Here is a 21,597-nt window from a genome sequence, read left to right as displayed (position 1 = left end):
GCATGGAGCGGGCGGGGCGGGGCGGGGCTCTGGGCGGGGCCGAGGGCTGGCGGGGCGGGGTTTGACGGGGAGGGGCCAGCCTCAGGGCGGGGCCTGGCGGAGCGAAGAGCTAGACGCGCGGCGGGGAGGGGCGCGGCTCGGGGAGGAGGGCAGGACTAGGGGCGGGCCAGAGGCAGAGGGATCCGGGGCGAGGAGGAACTGGGCTCCCCGTGGGGCCCGAATCCTCGCTGGGAGGGGCGGGACTCGGTGCTGGAGGGGCTGGGTTAGGCACCGGGAGGGGCGGGGTACAGACGGGCGGGGGAGGGGGGCGGGGCTCGACGCTGGGAGGGGCTGCGAGTGGGAGGCGCGGCCAAGAGAGGGGAGAGGGGCGGGCCTCGGGGCAGGGCCCGGGCGGGACGCGAGACGCGCCGCGCGGCTCCCCTGGCGGCGGCCGGGTCTCTGCCCTTCCCGCGGGCACAGCTGTGGGACGGGCGGAGGCCGAGGCGCGGAGTGGCGGGACGAGAAGGAAGCAGTGCGGAGCCTGGCTTCGGGGCGGCGGGAGCCGGTGGGGGCCCGGCGAGGAGGGCTAGAGGTGGCGGGGCCCGGCGAGGCCACGATGAAGCCGAGCGGCGAGGACGAGGCGGCGCCCGCCGGAGGCCCCTGGGAGGAGTGCTTCGAGGCGGCTGTGCAGCTGGCGCTGCGGGCGGGACAGGTGAGCGCCGCGGCCCTCCTCCCCCGCCCGGCAGGGTCCTGGAGAGCACAGCCCCAGCGGGCCCGGGCCGGGCGGCGCTCTGGCCGCTGGGTGCCCACTCGAAACTTCGCCAAGTCCGAGCAGAAGTCCTGTGGGACGGAAGGAGACCCTCCGGGGCTCAGGGCAGCCGGGCCGGCACAGCGCGCGGCCCAGGAGGAGCGGCCCCCGGGTGCGGAGTGGGTCCGGCGAGGCCTGACCGCGTGCGGTGGGCGTCTGGTATCCGCGGACCGAGGGTGCTAGGGCGTGATATGGTGAAAGAAGTCTTTGTATTGGTTTATGGCACGGACCATCCCTTTACCTTCTCCATCACAGGAGCCAGGAGAGGTGAGCGCCTCTTTCTCCGGTGGCAGCCACGCATGAAGCATGCTCTCCTTTGGCAGTTGAGTGTCTAACTGTAGGTGACTTGACCTTTGCGTCAGAGAGAGTAGGTTAGAATATATTGGCTATGCAAATCAGAGTCCTGGGATTTAAGAAGCCCTCCCAGGCTTAAATGCCGAAGCTGTTTGTTTTTAAGGACCTTTGAATAGATCCTGTGGCCAGGACGTGGGTGTGGTTGCCCCCAGGTTTAAATCCCTGCCGCCGGAGCTGTGGCGGGCTTGCTGTTTGATTGTCTTTCTTCAAGCACCCCGAATCTGTACCTCTTCCGGCCCACAGCTGAAAAGTGGTTCCCTCAGTGTTTGGAGGAACTTGTTACACTGACCAGAAGAAGGATGAAAATCAAGCAGCATAGCTAAAGAGAACCTGCGACTTGAGTTTGAAAAGGGAGTGCAGCTCCTCTTTTCTCACTGTCATTTTTGCGTTTTGCTCCCCACCTTTTCCTCAGTACCCCAAGCAGTGCCTGACACATTGTAAAGTTTGGAAGTCCTTGTGCAGTGAATGAGCGGTGGTGGTTGTCCCAGAATGGTCAGGGTCAGGTTAGAGTGGGGAGATAGATGGCTTACTCCTGCCTTGTTAAGGTACATGATTGTGTTCTGGTGATTTGGACAGAAGTAGCAGTGTGAGCAGATTGACTTTTTATATCCAAACAGCATTTTCTTTTTCAGGTCTAGCAATATGAAGATGCTCTGCTGGTTCTTCCTAGGTGTTAAAGTCAGACTTACCAACCCTGAATTTGTCACGTGCTCGGTGGACAGGGCTTTATGTTGGTGTGAATCCTCTAATCCCCTTTAAACGTTAATTTCAACACTTCAGTAGACACATTTTGTGTTGGAGGGCCCTCCCTCTGTGGTTTGAAGGATTCAAGATTCAGCCTGTAAGGAAGGCAAGATTTAAAAGGTGGGTTGTGAAACTTCATCCCCTGGCTCTGTCGCCTTTCCTTCCTATAGGAAAAGGAGGACCCCCAACCTTAAGTGCTAGAATGCTGAAGTTTGCAGCTGCAGGACTTTCTTCCTGGAAAGCAGATCCACTATGTGCAGGGAACATTTGCTCTCCCCCTCCTTCCCTCTCAGGCCCCTCACTTCCTTTCCAGAATGAGCATCATCAGGATATTTAGTAACTTTTAGGTTCTACCATAAAACTCTTCTTCCTTGAGGCCTTAAGGAGAAGCCAGCTTAGGATTCTGACACTACACTGTAAACCCTGGTGATTTGTTATGGGTTTCTATGGTTTTTCAAATTTAAATCCTTGAAGAAACAGAAGTGTCTTTAAAACATCTATTTTATTGAACAGATGCTTATATAGAACTTGCAATATGGCAGACACAATTCTAAGGGTCTTATTAAGAGATATCTTAAGTTTTCACAACCTGACAACAAACTTTTTTTTGAGAGTGGGGGAGGGGCAAAATAAAGATGCTGCCATTAGGAGTCCGGTCAGGGAGCCCAGAGTCCTGGGCTCCGTCTTGGGCATTATGCGATGCTTCCTGCCTGCCGGGCAGTGGAGGGGAGAGTGGCCGGAATGGTCTATGGCTGGAACAAACAGAAGCCACACAAGGTAATTGCAACCTGTGTAAAGTGGGACAGATTGTCTTAATAACGTTCTCACGGGAATGGGGTGCTGATTGGAGAAAATCTGGCCTTTAGCCCAGAGGATAGCCCAAAGAGGGATGAAAAGGTAGGTAGTGGTGATCCTTTTCTGAATCCTCCTTAGCTAAAGGAGTATTTGGTCAGTTACAGTGGCCTTGTGACCCAACATGCCCACCCCCTCATCAGTACCCAAAGTTCTGCTATTTTATTAAGTTTGTTCCTCTCAGCTGCTCCTGAGACAGTTCTGTGTGCTGAATTCCTGAGTCCTGAGGGTTCTATATGCTGAAAGTAGTGTGGGGGCATGGGGGGCGGGGCGGGACCTCCCAAGAGATAAATGTCAATGCCCTTTATCTTTCAGACATAGGTTTGGGTCAGGGCAGTCCTACACACTTTGCTGCCACCGCCCCTTTACCCCATCCTGAGAGGTCTCCACAGAAGCAGCCTGCCCCAAAGTGCTGCCCTCTCCACAGTGGCCTCCCCGGCTCCTCCTCCCTTCTTCCTTGCCTCTCCACCACCCATTCCTGCGCGCCCAACCACCCCTGCTGGGGCCCCTGCAGCAGCCCCTCCCCAGCTATGGGGCTTTGGGGAAGGCAGTGACTTTAGTCCCACTGTTATCACACACCACAAATACAAGTAGTAATATTCATCGAAATGGGTGTTTATCATCTTTGATGTGTGAACAGAAGTATTTTAGAAAACTGCTTTTTTTCATCGTCCCATAAGACTAGATCCAGATTTTGTTGGGCGTGAAGCTTAGACATTTAGGAGCCTTCTTTAAGGAGAAAAAATACAAAATTACAAATTCAAAATTAGGTATAAACATTATTTAGGATAAGAAAAATCACAGCAGTATAAATTTTAAGATGCTAACAAATCGGAATGCATAAAAAGTAATCCTTTAGCTGCTTTTCAATCTCTTGTAAGACTTTTTTCACACTTTTTTGCTTCATGCTCCTTGTGCCTTCGAATGACAAGGATTCTGTGCTATTTTCTACGGAGCCAAAAGAAAGATAAGTTCAGGCTTTCCTGTAGCATGACTAATTGAAATTGACTACTGATAGTTTAGAAAAGTTTATTTAGGCTTCACATTTATTATTGGGTAGGTTTATATAGATATTTAGGATTGCCATCAAATTTGAGAATCCTGTCAATTTTCTTTTATATGTTAGTTGTAAGAGATGGAAGAATTTTCTGCAGACTGGCTTCTAGTTCCATGTGGTTGCTTATTTCTTTCATGACCCCATGTGCCAGTTGCCACAGCTCATGCACACATGCTCCCCTGGCCCAGCCCTTTATGTCCCCAGGCCAAGTCAGTCGGCGTGGTGGACAGTAGAAGCATTTCTGGAAGCCATTCCTACACAGGATGGCTAATAATAACTTACGGACAGGTGTGACGGCAAACCCCGCAGATCTCCCATCAAGCCCAAAGTAAATTTCATCTCCACTCAAGTTGCCTGTAGCCAAAAATGCCAGGACCCACTCCGTTGCCACCTGACACAAAATGTAATGGGGGTCATAGTGGGAAGAGACCGTGGTTACATCTGCAGTTAAAACAGCTGATTTTTGCACACTTGAAAGGGCGTTCACGTGTGGCCATGTGAACACGATGCTAAGGACCTCACAGAGCCTCTGGGAGGGCGGGACCCTTGGAGCCCCAGCTGCATTAGCTTCACAGGAAATTCATCTCTGTTTACTGGTGGTAACAAAATCTCAGGACAAGCAGGGAAACAGAAGCCCGGGATCCACCATCAGTCAGTACTCCAGACCTCTAGGCTCTGCAGTTGGCCTTACATACCCTGCGGGTGCTGCTTCCCAAAGCTCAGTCTGGACTGGAGAAGGCAGCTGCTATCCCCGTAGCCCCCGCATGGACCAGCCCTTTGGCTGGCCACACTGAACTACTTGGCGTTTTCCAAACACACATTGATTGTATTTTCCTGCCTTCCTTATGCTCCTGGAAAACTGTACCCTCCCTCCAGGGTTCAGTTCCCCAACCTTTCCTTCACGGACCTTCCCACATGACCTTCCTCCTCATTCCTGTGCATCTTCCCAGCTTTGTCCCTGGTCTGGTTGGTGTGCTTTCCCCGACGTGTTCTGAATGTAGATGCTCTCTGTCCACCTCTGACGCCCCAGGGCAGAGAACACCCAGCAGTGGGCTCTGACCCAGTATAACGCCCTTGTCTGGCTGGCTTTGCCAACACAGTGTTTTGGATTTGGGATTTTAATTTTTATCAGTTATTCACACAGGCAACTTGATCCAACTAGAATACTCCTGAGAGGACTGTGATGAGAACAGCAGTGCCCGGTCCCTCATCCTCATGCTGCTCCCCAGACGTCACTGTTTTCAGTTTTCAGATAGTTACACCTGTCTTCTAAATCACAGGCTTCCACTGCTCATTCTTGAGTCATCTGTTTTAGACAGTGTTTATTATGTTGTGTGGCGGCATTACCTGATTGCTTCCGTCGTTATCCGTGCTCACATTCTGATGACCACACAATTGTATTGCCTGGTTGAGCTGGGTATATAGTTGTATTACATATTTGCTTTCTTAGGCAACTTGTATTTCCCTTAAAAAAAAAAAAAAAAGTTTTGTGTTTCATTTGCTTAGCTTTCTGTGTACCTACCAACAGTCATTTTCCACCTTCCCAACAGAATTTTTAATGATCTCCTCAGTGTGGTCAAACTCATCGGGTTCATTGCTGTGGAGAAGTGGTGCTCCCATGTTCACGTGCATCAGAGGGCACCTGGAAGGCTTGTTGAGGTAGACTCACTCCCATCCCCAGAGTTTCTGATCCACTAGGTGAGGAGCCGGACCAAGAATTAGCATTTCTACCAAGCTGCTTCTGGTCTGGAGACAGCACGTTGAGAACCACTGCTGTATTTTGTTATGTGAATAAGTGACTGTTTATTCAGCTCTTGAGGAAACTTTGGATAATGTCCAACTTGGAGTTGTTACGGATAATGTTGCTATGAACATTCCTGCATGTGTCTTTTGGTCATGTATGTATGCATGCATTTCTGCTGGGGATATTTTAATAATAGGAGTGAAATTACTGCTGTGTCATCAGGTATGAAATTCTGCCAGGTAGTTTTCTAGTGGATGTACCAATTTCCACTCCTCCCAGCACGGGTTAGGGCCCATGTTGCTCCACATCTTGGATAACACTCGTATTGTCTGTCTTCTCCACTATAGCCATTTGGATGGGTTTGAGGTTGTATTTCATTGTTTTAATTTGCATGTCCCATATGCCTAATGAACCTAAGTGCCTTTTCATGTGTTGCTTGGCTTGACTATCTCCTGTTTTTACAATGGTGGTACTAAAATACTAATTAGAAATGTATTCACCCACTGAACAAATACTTATTGAGGAACTCTGGAAAGGACTGTACCTTTACTCTGAGTGTGATAATGAAGTTCTGGGCAGTCCTGTCTGGGGCCCTACAGGGCAGTCGGGAGCCTGCCCTGGTTGCTGTATGGGGCCCTACAACTCCATGGGGGACGAGCATCAGATATCTGATAGGGAGCTGTTCAAATAGAGCACGTGAGAAATGAGGGCGGATTGACTGGGCTGTAGCGAAGAAGGTGGTAGACAGCTGCGTTTCCCAGGCTGAGTTGTCAGGCCTGCCTTTGGAGTGGACGCAGAGTGTGTGTGTGGGGTGGTGGGGTGGGCAAGGATGCCTTCAAGGGTTCAGGCCTGCAAAACTGGTTGAATGGTTTTGCCGTCTCCCAAGGTGGGGAAACAGCAGGAGGAACAGGTTTGGAAGTGGAAGTCAAGTGTGTTTTGAGCACGTCAGGCTTGAATTGCCAGGGGATTTCTAAGTGGAGGTGTTGTGTTTGCATCCAGAGTTCAGGGGAGAGGTTGAGGGTGGAGACGCCAGTTTGGGAGCCCTTGGCCTGGGATGGGATTTAAGGCCAGGTCCTTGGACCAGGAGAGAGCAGGTTTGTCCACCCACGGACTCCACCTTACAATGATCCCAAGTCAAGCTCCTGGATTTTCTCTGGGAGATTCCCCGATGTCAGTATGTGGAGGTCTTGGGTCACTCATTTCTTTCAGAAGAGATCCCTACTCCTCTCCCGCTGGGGCTCAGTGTGCCAGCTCCTGGAGGAAGGGAGGTGGTGGGTGGCACTTTCCCCACTGCCCACCTTCCGCCCCTCACCTCCCCTGGCCCCAGGTGGCATTTTGTGCCCCAGGTCCAGGCCTCCGGTTTCTGCCTAGCTCCACAGGGTGGGGGTCAGTCTGCACTTACAACTGTAAAACTTCTGCCAACATTTGAAACCTCCACCAAGACAGAACTCCCGAGAGACAACTGGCAGGCACAGAGTAGCACCTGCCCTTTTCGGGGGCAATGCGGTCCAAGTGTCCAGGGCCCACCCCTCCCTGACCCTGTGTTTGAGGCCAACTGGCCATTTTCCTTGTATGCTGTTGTCGGGGAAGAGACTTGTTCCTTATGCCCATTTGCTAACAGGAGCTGGGCTGGGGGATGAGAAGGAGCACTTTGTTTCAGAGACATTTGCATCTGCACTGACAGGAGGAGCCCGTGAAATCCCCCATCTTACTAAAGGGATGGAAGCAAAGGCTGGTGGCACTCCCACATGGAGGTGAGTCAGCCTGTCTGTGGCCCTGAGATATTTACTTGCTAACCCAAATGGGGCGCTCGTTAGTGGAGAGGACAGTCTTTGGGGCTGAGGGGAGAGTAGCCTGAAATCTCACCTCTTAGCCAGAGCATGGAAATGATGCTGGTGAGTTCCAGCCTAGGCGTGGGAGGCTGGCTGGAGGAGCTCAGCCCTGACACCCTGAGGTGTAGAGAGGAGAAGGGGACTTCCCCCCCACCCAAGGAATTTTCAAGAAAACTTTTAATAGTAAAATAATTATAAATTCACAGGTAATTGCAGAAATAGTACAGAGAGGTCTAGTTTCTTTCTTTCTTTCTTTCTTTTTTTTTAATATTTTAAATGTCTGATTTCATCCAGTTTCTCCTGATGGTTATATTCCCACATCATAGAATATTACATAGGAACAAAAAAGGATGAACTTTTTTTTTTTTCAAAGATTTTATTTATTTGACAGAGACACAGTGAGAGAGGGAACACAAGCAGGGGGAGTGGGAGAGGGAGAAGCAGGCTTCCCGCTGAGCAGGAAGCCCGATGCGGGGCTCTATCCCAGGACCCTGGGATCATGACCTGAGCCTAAGGCAGGCGCTTAACGACTGAGCCACCCAGGCGCCCCAAAAGGATGAACTATTGATACACCCAACAACTTGGATGGATCTCTGAGTGAAAAAACTCAAGTTTCAAAAGGTCGAGTAATGTACGATTCCATTCATATAACATTCCCCAAACAACAAAATTATAAAGATGGAAAAGAAATTTGTGGTTGTCAGTGAGTAGGGATCACATGAGGAAGGGGGCAGGGTGAGGAGTGTGACTATAAAGGGTAGCAGGGGGAGATCTTTGTATTGATGGAATGGTTCTGTGTCTTGATTAGGTGGTGGTTCCATGAATCAACACATGTGGTAAAAGGGTGTCCAGCTACAACACCCATTTTACCAATGTCAGTTTTTAAATTTTGATATTATACCATAGTTATCTAAAATATAACCATCAGAAGGGGACTTTTGCATCCCGGGTCCTCCCTCTCAGCCTCATCAGTCTGGAAACTGAAGGCTTGGCAGACTCACATTTTTCTCCCATGGGAGATGAGGGAAGAATTCAGCTGAGGGGCAGTATCCCATCCATGTGTTAAGCCAGTTTCAGGGTCTCTGTGTCCACTGTCCCAACCCCAGGGGGCCAACTCCCAACCCCAGAGGGGCCAGGGCAGTGCCTGGGCTGCCTGGGTGGTACATTCGGCATGAAGTGGGCATTTCAGCCCCCACCCCCCACCCGCAGGCCTCCTGGGACAGAGGCCTAAGCTGATGATCATAGTAGCACGCAGGATGGCTGTGGTGGCGATCTTCCCAGGCCCTGGAAGATGGAACGACTTCCTGAAAGGAGTCATACCTGCTCTGTGACTTTAAAAGGAAAAACTAGAGAAGTTAGGTAACAGGCTTGGGGAGGGTAAGGGGAGGTAAGGGGGTCAGGGCAGAGAGAGAAGATGGACACCCCGAGGAGAGAAAGCCAAGGGTAGCACCTTGACTAAAGCTTGAGATGGAAGAGGAGAGTGAGGCCAGTGGGTGGGTGAGGTTTGGGGGGCGGGGCACAGGGAGGCCCTCAGTGGAGGGTGGGGTTGCAGGGGGGTGTCCTGCTCAGACTGACCAAGGTGAGTCTCCATGATGGTGTGGTGGGCGGCCTTGGCCTTGAATTATAAGGTGATAGAGACCTCGTTGTGGAGAGCCTGTGGGTTTCTGGCTCAGGCAGCTGGGTCGATTGCATTGCTTGAGAACTCCACACCGGTCAGGGACTAGGGAATCCCTGAGGGGGTTGGCTCTGGTCAGAGATGGAAAATTGGGAGTACCTGCTGTGGAATCCCTTTTCCTGCACTTAACAGCTATGTCCATGGGCAACTTTCCTCATTTCTTTGTGCCTCAGTTTCCTCATCTTGAACATGGCAAGATAATTATTACTATGTCAGAGTTATTGTGAGGGTTCACTGGTTGGTATGCATGACTGCTTGGAATGGTGCCAGGACAGAGTGAGCCCGAGTGCCACAGGGTGAGGACCCGGCCACAGGGATGCAGTAGGTGGGGTCCCAGGAGCGGCCCCTGCTGGCAGGGCCTAGCCTGAGATCTTGGACACTTGTAAGGAATGGCCTGAGGTGGAGAGGGTCAGGTGACACAGAAAAGGCAGCTGAGGTATGGGTGAGGGTGTCCCCAGGATGTGACACACGAGGTGGCCGGGTGCCTGGTGAGGCTGGTTCGGAGTCATGCTGGGGTGCAAGGAAGACAGTGGGTGGCGGGTGACGGGAGTTTAGAAAGTGGAGATGGCAAGTTGGAGGAAACGTAGCCATGAAGCTAAAGAGGGACAGTTACACTGGAGAGCTTTGAGACTCGCTGGCCTGTGAGCCCAGGAGAACCTGGTGTCCATGGCCCACCTCTGCTTTAATCAGCTCTTCCTCTTTCCCGTGATTAAGGTTCATTTGTGAGGTATTAGCGGATATTGACTGCTGACCCTTATGCTACATGATAGCCATGCGGAATTCACTTTGTAGGTTTTACTGATTGTCCTGCGTATTACGGTTTTCCAGAGAAACAGAACCAACCGGAAGCCAGCAAGTTCTGGTGGCCTGGCAGGCTCGAGACCCAGGGAGAGCCAGTGAACCTGCTCAAAAGCTGTAGGCAGGAAGAGCCGATGTTGCAGATGAAGTCAGCCGTAGTCTGCTGGACAGTTCTCTGTCAGAAGGATCAGGCTTTTCCCTCTGTTCAGGCCTTCAACTAATTGGACGAGGCCCACCTACATTCCAAAGGGCAGTCTGCTTTCCTGGTTAAAGTGTTAATCTCATCCAAAAACACCCTTGCACAAAAACCCAGACTAGTGTGGCCCAGTCAAGTTGACACATAAGATGAACCGTCACATCACACTCACTTGAGCTCGAATCTGTCTAGAACCTGAAACGTACGGTCAGGGTTGTCAGGACTCCACCCCCATGAGCCACGTTTTCTCAGTCCAACAGACCTGCTGCCTCTCGGAAGCCCCACTTCTGGCAAGTTCTCTAGGCGAACTGTTCCCTGGGCTCTGGGGCACACACAGGTTGCTCTGGGGTCTGGGAGACTAACTGTACAGCAGACTTGGGGACAGAAACACAGAATCAAGATGGTGCACAGACAAGAAGGAGGCATTGGGACAGGACCCTGACACTGACATTGAAGCGGATGGCGTCCCTTCTTTTAGACTGGAAACTCAGGTGTCAGTGACTAAGAGCCTGTGTTTTCGATGTTATGCACTAATAGAATGTTATCTGGAAGGAGAGACCCAGTCCCGGAGGTCTGTGGAGTGGATGCTTCGTTAGTGAGTAGCTGAAAAACATTAATTAAAAAACAGCATACACTGACTTAACTGCTGGCAGAATGAGAATGTTTATGATCTCCAGGAGTGAAAATAGCTGTAAAGGGCTGTGGTGGCAACCTGTCCTGGCAGCCTCGGGGGCCATCCCCCTGTGGACGGGCCTGTGGCGAGAATCCGGGCTGTTTGAAAAAATACAGCACTCTCTCACCGCTATTCCTTGCAGGGTAGGAACATTTATGAATTGAACTTTTCTTAACCAAGTCTTTGTCATCCCGTCTGAGATCTGTACATTGGGTACAGGTTTTGGTTTTTTGTCGTAGGTCATTAAGTTCTGTCAGGTATTTGCCACAACAGAGTGGCATGGGTCTGAGTGTATATGTACACCATTTTGTGTCCCAAGACCTTTATGTAGGATTCCTCCTTTAATTCTTACAACCACCCAGTGTCTGAGGTGCGACTGTTCCTACGGATGAGGGAACTAGGGCTCCAAGAAGCTCAGTGATTCCCCCCACACGCCCCGCGGTCTCCCAGGTGGAATTCAGATCCGTATGATTCCAAACTGGGGGGGTATCATCTGTGCTCCCTAGTGATGCTATGAAATGGGTCCAAGTAGGAATTACGTTCCACACAGGAATTTTTCATGTGCATTTACTCCCCGAAGAACTAAAAGAACTAGCATTTCCGAGTCCAGGGCAACTGAGAGGAGGCTAGTTTACATATAGCTTCCCCACACTTGGAAATCCATTACATACAATGCCTATTGCCTTGCTGGGCCTGGGGCCTGGGGCCTGGGGGGCAGGGTGGGGCCTGCTTAGTGAGGGAGGGCTGGGTCCTGGAGCTGCTCTGATGGAAGGCAGAGCTCCTGCCTTCTAGGAGCATCTAGTGGGAGAGACTGGGCAGTGCCTTCCAGTGATGTGAGTGTGCTGTAACTGAGATGTGCCAGGTGCTAGGGAACCACTGAGCCAAGAGGAAGGGCCCCACCCAGGGTGAGTGGGCAGAGGGCTCCACAGGCGGCTTCCTGGAGGAGCCGGGTGGGAGCAGGGTCCTCAAGGGCAAATGGGGTCGGCCTCTGCAGGAAGAAAGGAACTCGTGGGGCACCTGGGTGGCTCAGTTGGTTAAGCGACTGCCTTCGGCTCAGGTCATGATCCTGGAGTCCCGGGATTGAGTCCCGCATCGGGCTCCCTGCTCGGCAGGGAGTCTGCTTCTCCCTCTGACCCTCCTCCCTCTCATGCTCTCTGTATCTCATTCTCTCTGTCTCAAATAAATAAATAAAATCTTTAAAAAAAAAAAAAAAGAAAGAAAAGAAAGGAACTCGTGTCCAAAGACAAAGTTGTGGAAGGGAGAACAGAGAGTGACTGAGGGTGGCAAGGGGGACGAGTGCCACCCAGGCTGGCCACAGAGGTCCTCACCCACAGGACATGGGCCTGCTGTCCTCGTGGGGGACCCAGCAAGCCACAGGGGGGTGCCAGGAGATAGATCTGCTTTCCGGAGCGGTTGCTGTGCTCGCTGTGGACCACACTTCAAAGGAGCAAGGCAGGAGGAGGTTTGGAGGCTGGTGGTGACAGGCCATGGGAGAAGGTTAGCAGAATTTGGTTTTGGAAATCATTCAGAAATGGGATCTACCTATCTGGGTGTGTCAGCGGGTGAGAGGGAGGAGTTAAGGTGTCCCAGTGGATGGGACCCAGGGCCGGAAGCAGCAGCAGCGGGTGAGAAAGAGAGGGCTGGCCACCGCACCCCACCGCAGGTTGCCAGTGAACACGGACAGCGGTGTGGCCTGCCCTGCCACTGGGACACGGGGTATGCAAGCTCCATGGCTTTCCTTGTGACCCATGCCCACATCGAAATGATCATAGCACAAGAGTAATAAACATTAATAGACACAGACAAGAAATATTTTGAAAAAGCACATGATTCAATACTCCCTTCCTGAATCCATAAATCTCCCCTCTGTGTGATTTGTAGTGAGGGGCCTGGGTCCTCCGGAAAGTGTGCCCAGATGACATCAGACCTTCCCCAAACTGCCCACAGAGGTCCTGAGCATGTAGCCCCTCAACACCAGAGTCGGGTATATTTTGGATCTGGAAGACCAAATGCATAAATACCAGGGCCATTAGATACAGCTTCACCAGAACACTTGCTGGAAAGTCTTCCTGCTTGAGTTACCAATCAGCTCAGCCTGTAGCAGCCAAGAAATCTTCATTCAGATGTCTCCCAAGACCTGATCGTGGAGCAGCCCCTGCGTAGGGTGCAAAATCTACCTGTGGGAGGTGGATACAGAGACAGGACAGCCAGGGCTCCTTCACCGGCGTGGCCTGATGTGGAATCCCAAGAGGCCAGCTGTTTGGTTTGCACAAGTTCCCTAGCAGCATGCTCAGAGACTGATGCCCCTCCGCCTGCAGAAGTTGGAGACTCGTCATAGAGGAGGTGATGTCTGAGCTGAGTCACAAAGAGAACACATGGGCCAGAAGAAGGCTGGTGGTTCTGTGTGGAGGGGGGGAGGCTTGAGGGTGAATGATTACTTTGGCTGGAGCATAGCAGTCATGGAGTGGGGGGTGGGGGGGACATGAGAATGCAGAGGTTAGGTGAGGCCCATTTGTTAGGTTGGTGGTTCGGCCTCCTTCACAGACCAGTGACAGAAGCAAGGCAGGTTTCTTTCTCTTTCCTACAACAGCCCAGTTAGAAGTCTGGGGAATAGGGGCTCTGCTTCTCGAAGTCACTCAGGGATCAGGGTGCCTTGTCGCTTGTTGCTTTAAGGAGGTGCTCTCTCCCCACGTGACCAAAGCTGACCTCTCACCACAGCCACATCGCCAGCTGGTGGCGAGGGGGAAAAGGACAGGAGGGCGTAGTGTGCAAAGAGTGGCCTTTTAAGGGTGTGACTCAGAAGTTGCACATATCCCTTCCATTCACCCCTCTTGGGCAGAACACAGGGCCACACCTCCCTGCACAAGAGGCAAAGAGATGTGGACTGTTGAGCCTTGCTAAACTTGGGGCTTCTGTTCGTGAAAGAAAGAAGAGAATACTAGCTATTTGGGATCAAATAGTCTCTGCTAGAGATCAACTCTCAAGAAGGTTAGGTCACTTCCGGGGGTTTTGTATCCTCAGAGTGCTAGGGAGCCACGAAGTGCGTTATGCTGGGAAGACCCATGCCTAAGATCAGGGGTTTAGCAAGCCCTTCTGGCTGTCGTGTGGTAAGTGGACACGGGTGTCCTAAAGCCGATTGGGGCTGGCTACAGGAGGTGGGGCCACTGGATGGAGGCTACAGGAGGAGACTCCAAGCTCATCTTAACTTTCTCACACGGTCACCAAAACCCACAGTGATGTAAAACAAAGAGACCAAGGTGGTCAGTGTTCATACACAGTAATGGTCCAGTTGGAAAAAATGTGCAAAATCTACTCAAGCAGTCTGATGTGTATTTTCTTCATGATTCAAAGAATTTTGTGCACCTGCTCTATGCCAGGGACGATTCTAGAGGCAAGCGGTCGTGGCAGGGAACCAAAGCGAGCGGCTCCTGCTCTCCTGGGGAGACATACCGTCAACAAAGGGACAAACAGGGTAATTTCAGATGGCACGAAGTTCCAGATAGACTAGAAAATATAAAGTCCCTGGGACAGAAAGAGATTTGGTGAGGATCAGCCAGAAGACCAGAATGGCGGAAGGATGGCGAGCATGGGGGTGACCTGTGAGAGGTGAGATTTGTAGGTCTGGGGCTTTTTCCTAAAGCCATGGCAGTTGTTGGGCAGTTCTAAGCATTAATGTCATAGGAGCTGATGCATGTTGAAAAATTGGTCTAGTTCCACCACAGAGACTGCAGGGTGCATGGTTGGAATCCCAACACTGAACTGTGTGAATGCTCAACGAGACACGTGGAGAGGGGCAAGTGTAACATGAAGCCCGTGTCCCCTCAGGGTGGCGGTCCCTGGACTCATGTGTGGCACTGGGTCAGAACATCCCAGCCCCCTGAGGACCCTTCCTCCTTCTGGGGTTTGAGAACCTGCTCTCAGCCCAACTATTCCAGTGTGGCCCCCAGCATTGGGGTCACCACAGAATTTGTCAGAAATGCAATGTCAGACCCCAAACCCCACACCTACTTGACCAGTTTTCATGCCAGCAAGACCTCAGGTGACTCATGCACAGTGAAGTTTGAGAAACTCTGGTGGCATGTCGTCTGGTCTTCCTCTCTCCTTCCCTCTAACCGTATGCATACACACCCCACACAACCACACACTCCCTTCACACCTCCCCCCACACACAAGGGACCACACCCGCATCACATGCACATATACATAAACCACACAGGTACACACACAAATACACAAATGACATACCTCACATGCACATGCATAAACCACACAAACACCACGTACATGCACATATAAACACACACCACCACACACACCCCCATGCACCACGCTGAATTGCCGTATAAGATACAAGCTCATTGCCAAGTGACCTATAGAGAGGAGGTCTGGACTAGCCCAAAATTCAGGGATCCCTAGAGGACAAGGCAGTGCTACATGAGTTAGATTTGAGGAGTTTCAAACCTGTAAACAAGGAACCTGTGGAGATTCATTTGGTGGGAACGTACTGTGTGCAAATCGACGTTTTAAGAAGATTAATTAGCCGGACTGTGCTAAGCAGGATGTTGCACATAGAAGGGCCAGGAAGGTCCCAAGTGGCAGACGGTCTGGGGACTGGCACAGAAATGTTAATGGATTCTGCGTGAGCACTAGATGCTTTGTCTTTTGCATTATTTACAAAATTACACTTTAGATTTTCTGTAATATGTATCTGTTAGCAACCAAGATGAAAATCAGAAGGAAACCTGTCCAGGCTCAGTACTGTTGGGTCTGGCACTGGCAGGGGCCGGTAATGTGACGAGCATGAAACGTGGGGATCGTTCGATGTCTCGGGGTCTCCTGCTTATTCTTTGAAATTCCACATGCAGCCCTCCTCCTCCCTGCAGACTTGAGGGTCATCTCCTGCTGTCCTCTTCAGCACCGTCAGTACCAGCACAGGCTGGACATGAAGCAGGCCCGCGGGAAACATGATCTAAGGTGGACGGGTAAGGCTCATGGGGGGCAAAGGATGTGGAGTCTGGGTAACTGAGTGACTGATGGTGCTTTGGGAAGAAATGCAGGATTTGGGGGTGGTAGCCAGTTTTGGAGGAAAGGTCTGAAGTCGTTTTTAGGTGTCCTGACTTTGTCGTCACGCTGAGGGAGACACTGAGTTGTTACAACAGACGGAAATGGAAAGAAAGGCCCAGGCTGGAGAAGGAGTGCTTTTTATTTCACAGAGTAGACCTGGTCCTTCCCAAAGTGTCCTGTGACTGATTAACCACTCCACATGCCTTCCTGTTTGGGCCTTCCAGGGGTTTCTGGAGCTGGATTGGGCTGGGCAGAGAGGCACCGGGAGGCACCCTCCAAGCCTCGCCTCTGTATTTGGCTGCAGCAGGTTTGCACTGGGTAGTCTGCCTGTGAGCCCAGACCAGGGGGTCAGCGAGGTTTTGGGGTCGAAGCCAGCCGGTAGGCGCATCCGCCCTGGCCGGTAGGTGTCGCCCTGACCAGAGCGGCAGGGAGAGCGTGCCTTCCTGGTAAAGTACCTCTTAACCTCTCCCAGGTCTCCCCATTTGAATGTTTATAATCTGGATTCAAGAGCATGTGATCCACTCCATGTGATGCGTAAAGTGAATTAGGGAAAATACGTTTTTACAATGAGAGCAAATTCTTGGGACTCTGGGGGCAAAGGTATGTTAGTTACATCATCTTACATTGGATGAAGCTTCATGCTCTTTAGAACCACTTCATGCTCTTTTTTCTCTTCCTTCAAAGAATAATTGCTCCACAGGTAGGACAAGCTTCAACAAGTTAGCCCGTCTTTCTGGTGAAAGAACAGTGGGTAGTTAGGCTCACTAGACGCCCCAACAGGAGCTCTTGGGTATGATGTTAAGCCCCCACGGCCTGCCCGTGATGGAAGCAGCCAGTGGCCCTCAGACCCACGCCCGCCACCCACTTTGTTCAGAGTTGACGCCCAGAGGCGAGAGCATATTTGGAGGACCAGGCTGCTCATCCATTTCACTGCCTCCTGTACTTTTTTGTACTTCTATTTCAGATCATCAGAAAAGCCCTTTCTGAGGAAAAACGCGTCTCCACAAAAACATCAGCTGCTGACCTCGTGACAGAAACAGATCACCTTGTGGAAGGTTTAATTATTTCTGAGCTGCAAAAAAGGTTTCCTTCACACAGGTAGGTGTGTTCCTCCAGAAGGGACCCCGTTAACATGCTGCCATTGTCTGACGCGGGGTACCACGCCGCCGGTCGCTGGGGGCAGATGTGAAACAGGGAGCCTCACAGTCGGCCTCCCGTGTTTTGATCGCATGGTAAACATAATGTTTTCATTCATCTTACTGTCATCTTGACAACGCTCACGTCAGTCTGTTACCTTACAAACACTGAAAAGGCTCCACTTCTCTAACATGCTCAGGGGAAGTGCTCTGCTCCCCTCTGCTAAGCCACTTGACATATTTCTGGGAGGACTTGGAGCAAGTAACGTTCCCTGCCTGTGTCTGCATGGTGGCCCCACGCAGACTTTCCAAGAGGGATGCGTCCCCAGGTCCACGTCTGTTGGTGCGGCCCTGCTGGTTCTCAGGGACGCGTTCTCCCCTGTTAGGCCAGCACATGTGACAGGGAAAGCTGCTCTCCACCCTAGAAGGCCCCTATGAGGACTCCACCTTCTCTAGAGCAGAAGTTCTTTTTTTTTTTTTTAAAGATTTTATTTATTTATTTGACAGAAAGAGACACAGCGAGAGAGGGAACACAAGCAGAGGGAGTGGGAGAGGGAGGAGCAGGCTTCCTGCTGGGCAGGGAGCCCGATGCGGGACTCGATCCCAGGACCCTGGGACCATGACCGGAGCCGAAGGCGGCCGCTTAATGACTGAGCCACCCAGGCGGGCCCCCCCCCCCTTTTTTTTTAAGATTTTATTTATTCATTTAGAGCAGAAGTTCTTAACGCTTTTGGGGTCACCATGTGGAGAATCCAATGCAAACCATTAATCTTTTCCTCAGGAAAATTCAGATATGTACGCAGCATTTTGCATCTAGTTCCAAGGGAACCCTAGACCTCAGAGGAAGACTCCCCTTGAACTCTGGGCAAAGCAGGGCAGTCCTCAGGCCCTCCCTCACCCCTGGAGCTCTGCAGGAGAGAGTTGGAAATCCTCCTCCTGACAAGGGAGGGCTCCCTCTCCTCAGGGGAGGCTGCCTGTGGGATTGGATTTCTGGGTATGGGTTGCTGATTACAGTAAGGTTCCATGTTTGATGGGCTTACACAGCAGAGGCGTGGAGGGTAGTCTCCCTCAGCATCCGTCTGGCACAGGGTGGGCGCAATAGAGTTTTTCCCTGTGAATGATTAAATCAAAGAAGGGACAAGCCAGCATTCAAACATACCTCCTCTTTCCCCTGTTGTTTCCTCTTAACTGGTTAGGTCATCTCAGGGTCAAAATTCTCTCTGCCAATGGGTCGTGTTTGTTTTGTTTTGTTGACAACCTTTGTTTGTGAGCGTCTGTTATTTCCTACTTCCTTATTCAGTGTGAAGTCAGGATTCCTGACACCTGTTAGGATATTTACAAGCTCTAAAACATTTATGATTTTTTAACTTTTTGAAACGCAAGTTAAATGATAATGTCAAAAGAATTCTATAGATTGATTTTATTCTTTGAGAGGAAAAAGGACACAGTAACCGACATGTTGTTTCTGGTTGAGGAACTGTTTTGGTACTTGAGGTTTCTGTGGTATTGGCCCAGGTGGCTGTGGCAAAAGTGAGGGCTGGCTCGGCTCTGTGGGGTCCTGGTAAAGGCCTGGAGGTCACTGCAAGACTAGACATATGTATCAGGCTTCCGGAAGGTTTCAGTTAGATTACTCCCGAGAACCCCAATTATGGAATTACATACGTGCTGCATGTCTTGGCAGCAGTTGCTAAGTGGTTTGGGTCCACTCTTGTGTCAGTATGGGGCATGGATTCCATTTGTACAAGGTGTATTTAAATATTCATTGCTGCATATCCCCGGATAAAAGTCAGTGTGTTATATGAGTGATCGTACCTGCCCAGGCCCCCCCACCAGCCACCCCCACCCCCGCTCTGCCCTGCAGCCCGGGGTCGCCAGGGGATCGCCAAACTCGGAAGCCCCCTTAGAAAACCATTGACCCAGAGCAGTGGACCCTACCTAGGGTGTGTGCCAGGCCCACGTGGGCTTCTCCAACCTGCTAATGCCAGGCCTCCTTCTCTGAAAAGCCCTGGGAGAAGCAGATACACACACCTGACCAGGAATCCATGATTTAAAGTAGCAGTTCCCAAAGCACCTCCAGCTCATACTGGCCAGGCTGGGATGGATGAGATGTGGCTGCCCCATGGTCACTTCTGGCTCTTAGCCACTTGCTTCTCAGCTCTGAGGGCAATACCAGGACTCGGGGAAGCCTGGATGTCCTTGTACTCTGCTCGGTTTGCCTAGAAAACTTAGGTAGATGAAATCATTTCTCAACATATCTATACCAAGTGTGGAGTGGGTTTTTTTTTTTTTTTGGTTTTTGCCAATGACTAGGATTCAGAAGAATTTGGGAGCATTTAATTGTATTTTAGATCATAGACAAATTGATAAATTTGCAATGAGAAAACATTGCATACACATAGTAAAGTAGCGTATTGTAATTTTTCTGCATTCAGAACAATAAGTTAGCATAAACTGGCCTATCGTCTTTTTTTAGGAAGGACTCCCTGTTATTTTGAGCTTATGCTGGTCCCCATTTCTAGTCATTTATGAAACTATTAAAGAGTGCAACTGTTTTTTTTTTATTTATTTTTTATTTATTTAACAGAGATAGAGAGCACAAGCAGGCAGAGTGGCAGACAGAGGGAGAGGGAGAAGCAGGCTCCCCGTGGAGCAGGGAGCCCGACGTGGGGCTTGATCCCAGGACCCTGGGACCACGACCCGAGCCGAAGGCAGCCGCCCAACCGACTGAGCCACCCAGGCGCCCCAGAACAATGTTTTACACTATTTCAGGTTATTGAATTATGTTCCATGGCTTGAAAATGAATAAAAATCAACAAGATGAAGCCATTTAATAAATAATGGCATTCTAATAATGTGTTTTCACGGCTTGGTTAACGACAGAGATATTGTATAAAATCTTAGGCAGTGTTAGAGAAGTCTAGAAGTCCTTTGAATGGAATTACTGTTGGTTTTGTAGAACTCGTGAATACCAAGAGCAATACCATTGACGTGAAGAGGAGTCTCCATACAAGTCACCCAATGTCTATCGATGTCACTCCCTGTGTCAGACCATGGCTCAGACAATGGCATCTTTTAGCTAGCAGCCACCAAGTTATACAGGGAGATCACATGAACATTTCCTAAAAATCAAAAAGTGATTGAAAATTACTAAAATGACTTAACAAATTATGCTACAAATTATATCACATGATTGGGAGTTTTATAATATATAGGTTTTTTTTTTTTTTTAAGATTTTATTTATTTATTTGACAGAGAGAGACATAGCAAGAGAGGGAACACAAGCAGGGGGAGAGGGAGAGGGAGAAGCAGGCTTCCCGCCAAGCAGGGAGCCCGATGCGGGGCTTGATCCCAGGACCCTGGGATCATGACCCGAGCCGAAGGCAGCCGCCCAACCGACTGAGCCACCAGGTGCCCCAAGAATGCAACTGTTTTTTTAATAAAATAAGCAACAACTTGGCATAGGCTCCCTGTTTTATTATTTTATTGTACTCATTTCTGAAATCCAAAGTCTGTGTCCCCGATCTGGAAGATAGGAGTACCCGAGAACTCTAGATTTAAACTTGCTACTGCCCGCAGCTTTGGAAAATCACCCATCACCCGTTCTCAGGGTCTCAGCCTCCTCATCTAGGACCGAGGCACCCAGCCAAGGTCATCATAAGGTGGTAATGACAGAAAGCAAACCAGCAGGTCGAGGTGGACAGTTAAAGCACAGTATTGGCATTGACCACATTAGCTCAGTCTCCATCCAGGCCTGCCTTTGTGGGGTGCCTAAACCTGTTTTTAGTTGATGATTTTGAATCAGGTCCAAGTTCTGCAACTTTGGAAATAATTCAGCAGCATCACTGAACCATATTTATATACACCCTGTCCGTGTCCCTTTTGTCTGGGTTAGCGCAGGCAGAGCGGGGAGAGCAGCCCAGCCGCTCAGTACACCCAGCTGCCTCCTCTGTCCCGGTCTGGGCTCCCCTCAGCAGGACGCAGCCTTGTCTGTCGTGGTGACTCCCAGGCCCTGTGGCATGCCCTGTGTGCCCTGGACTTGGAAAAAATATGTTCCTAGCCACCACCGGCTAACGCTTGCTTTCCACCACTTTCGCACTGTTTTGCGCCGGGCACTCATGTCATCGGGCTGCGGAGCCTGCTGCAATGGTGGCCAGGCCTAAGAGCATTAATTGGTTCCCTAGTGAACCGAAGGGTGACCCTGACCTTGTCACAGAATAAACAAACCAGCCAGGGGAAAAAGGCCTAAACACACTTGGCTGTCAAAATTATAAGGGTTTAGGGGTGCCTGAGTGGCTCAGTCATTAAGCGTCTGCCTTTGGCTCAGGTCACGATCCCAGGGTCCTGGGATCGAGCCCTGCGTCGGGCTCCCTGTTTGGCGGGAAGCCTGTTTCTCCGTCTTCCACTCCCCCTGCTTGTGTTCCCTCTCTTGCTGTGTCTTTCTCTGTCAAATAAATAAATAAAATCTTAAAAAAAAAATTATAAGGGTTTAGAGGGGGAAAAAATTATAAGGGTTTGTTAGGACTCTAAGGAAAAAAAAAGTAGTTAAATTATGCAAAAAGATATCATTCTAACTTGTTACCAAGCTTTGAACCTTACCCCAGTTGCTGCTTTCCTCTTGTATGGTAGATAGGTTTATGAAAAGGCCCTTGAGCTCCCTAAATTTAGGCACATGGCTTGTTTTTTT

General features: G+C 50.6%; 1 protein-coding gene across 1 annotated transcript in view; it reads left to right on the top strand.

Annotated features, from left to right (window-relative positions):
* Positions 1–372: 372 nt before the first annotated feature.
* Positions 373–21,597, top strand: part of IMPA2 (inositol monophosphatase 2) — a 44,308-nt gene continuing 23,083 nt past the window's right edge. Inside the window, exons 1-2 of the mRNA XM_035013876.1 lie at positions 373–691; positions 16,741–16,874. Of these exons, the coding sequence (XP_034869767.1) occupies positions 596–691; positions 16,741–16,874 (230 nt within the window). The 5' untranslated portion in view covers positions 373–595. The remainder of the gene's footprint in view (positions 692–16,740; positions 16,875–21,597) is intronic.

Source organism: Mirounga leonina, unplaced genomic scaffold (assembly GCF_011800145.1).
Source record: "Mirounga leonina isolate KUSES-001 unplaced genomic scaffold, KU_Mleo_1.0 Mir_167, whole genome shotgun sequence".
Classification (NCBI taxonomy): domain Eukaryota; kingdom Metazoa; phylum Chordata; class Mammalia; order Carnivora; family Phocidae; genus Mirounga; species Mirounga leonina.
Note: the sequence above shows the minus strand (reverse complement) of the source record. Positions and strands in the feature narration are given on the sequence as shown.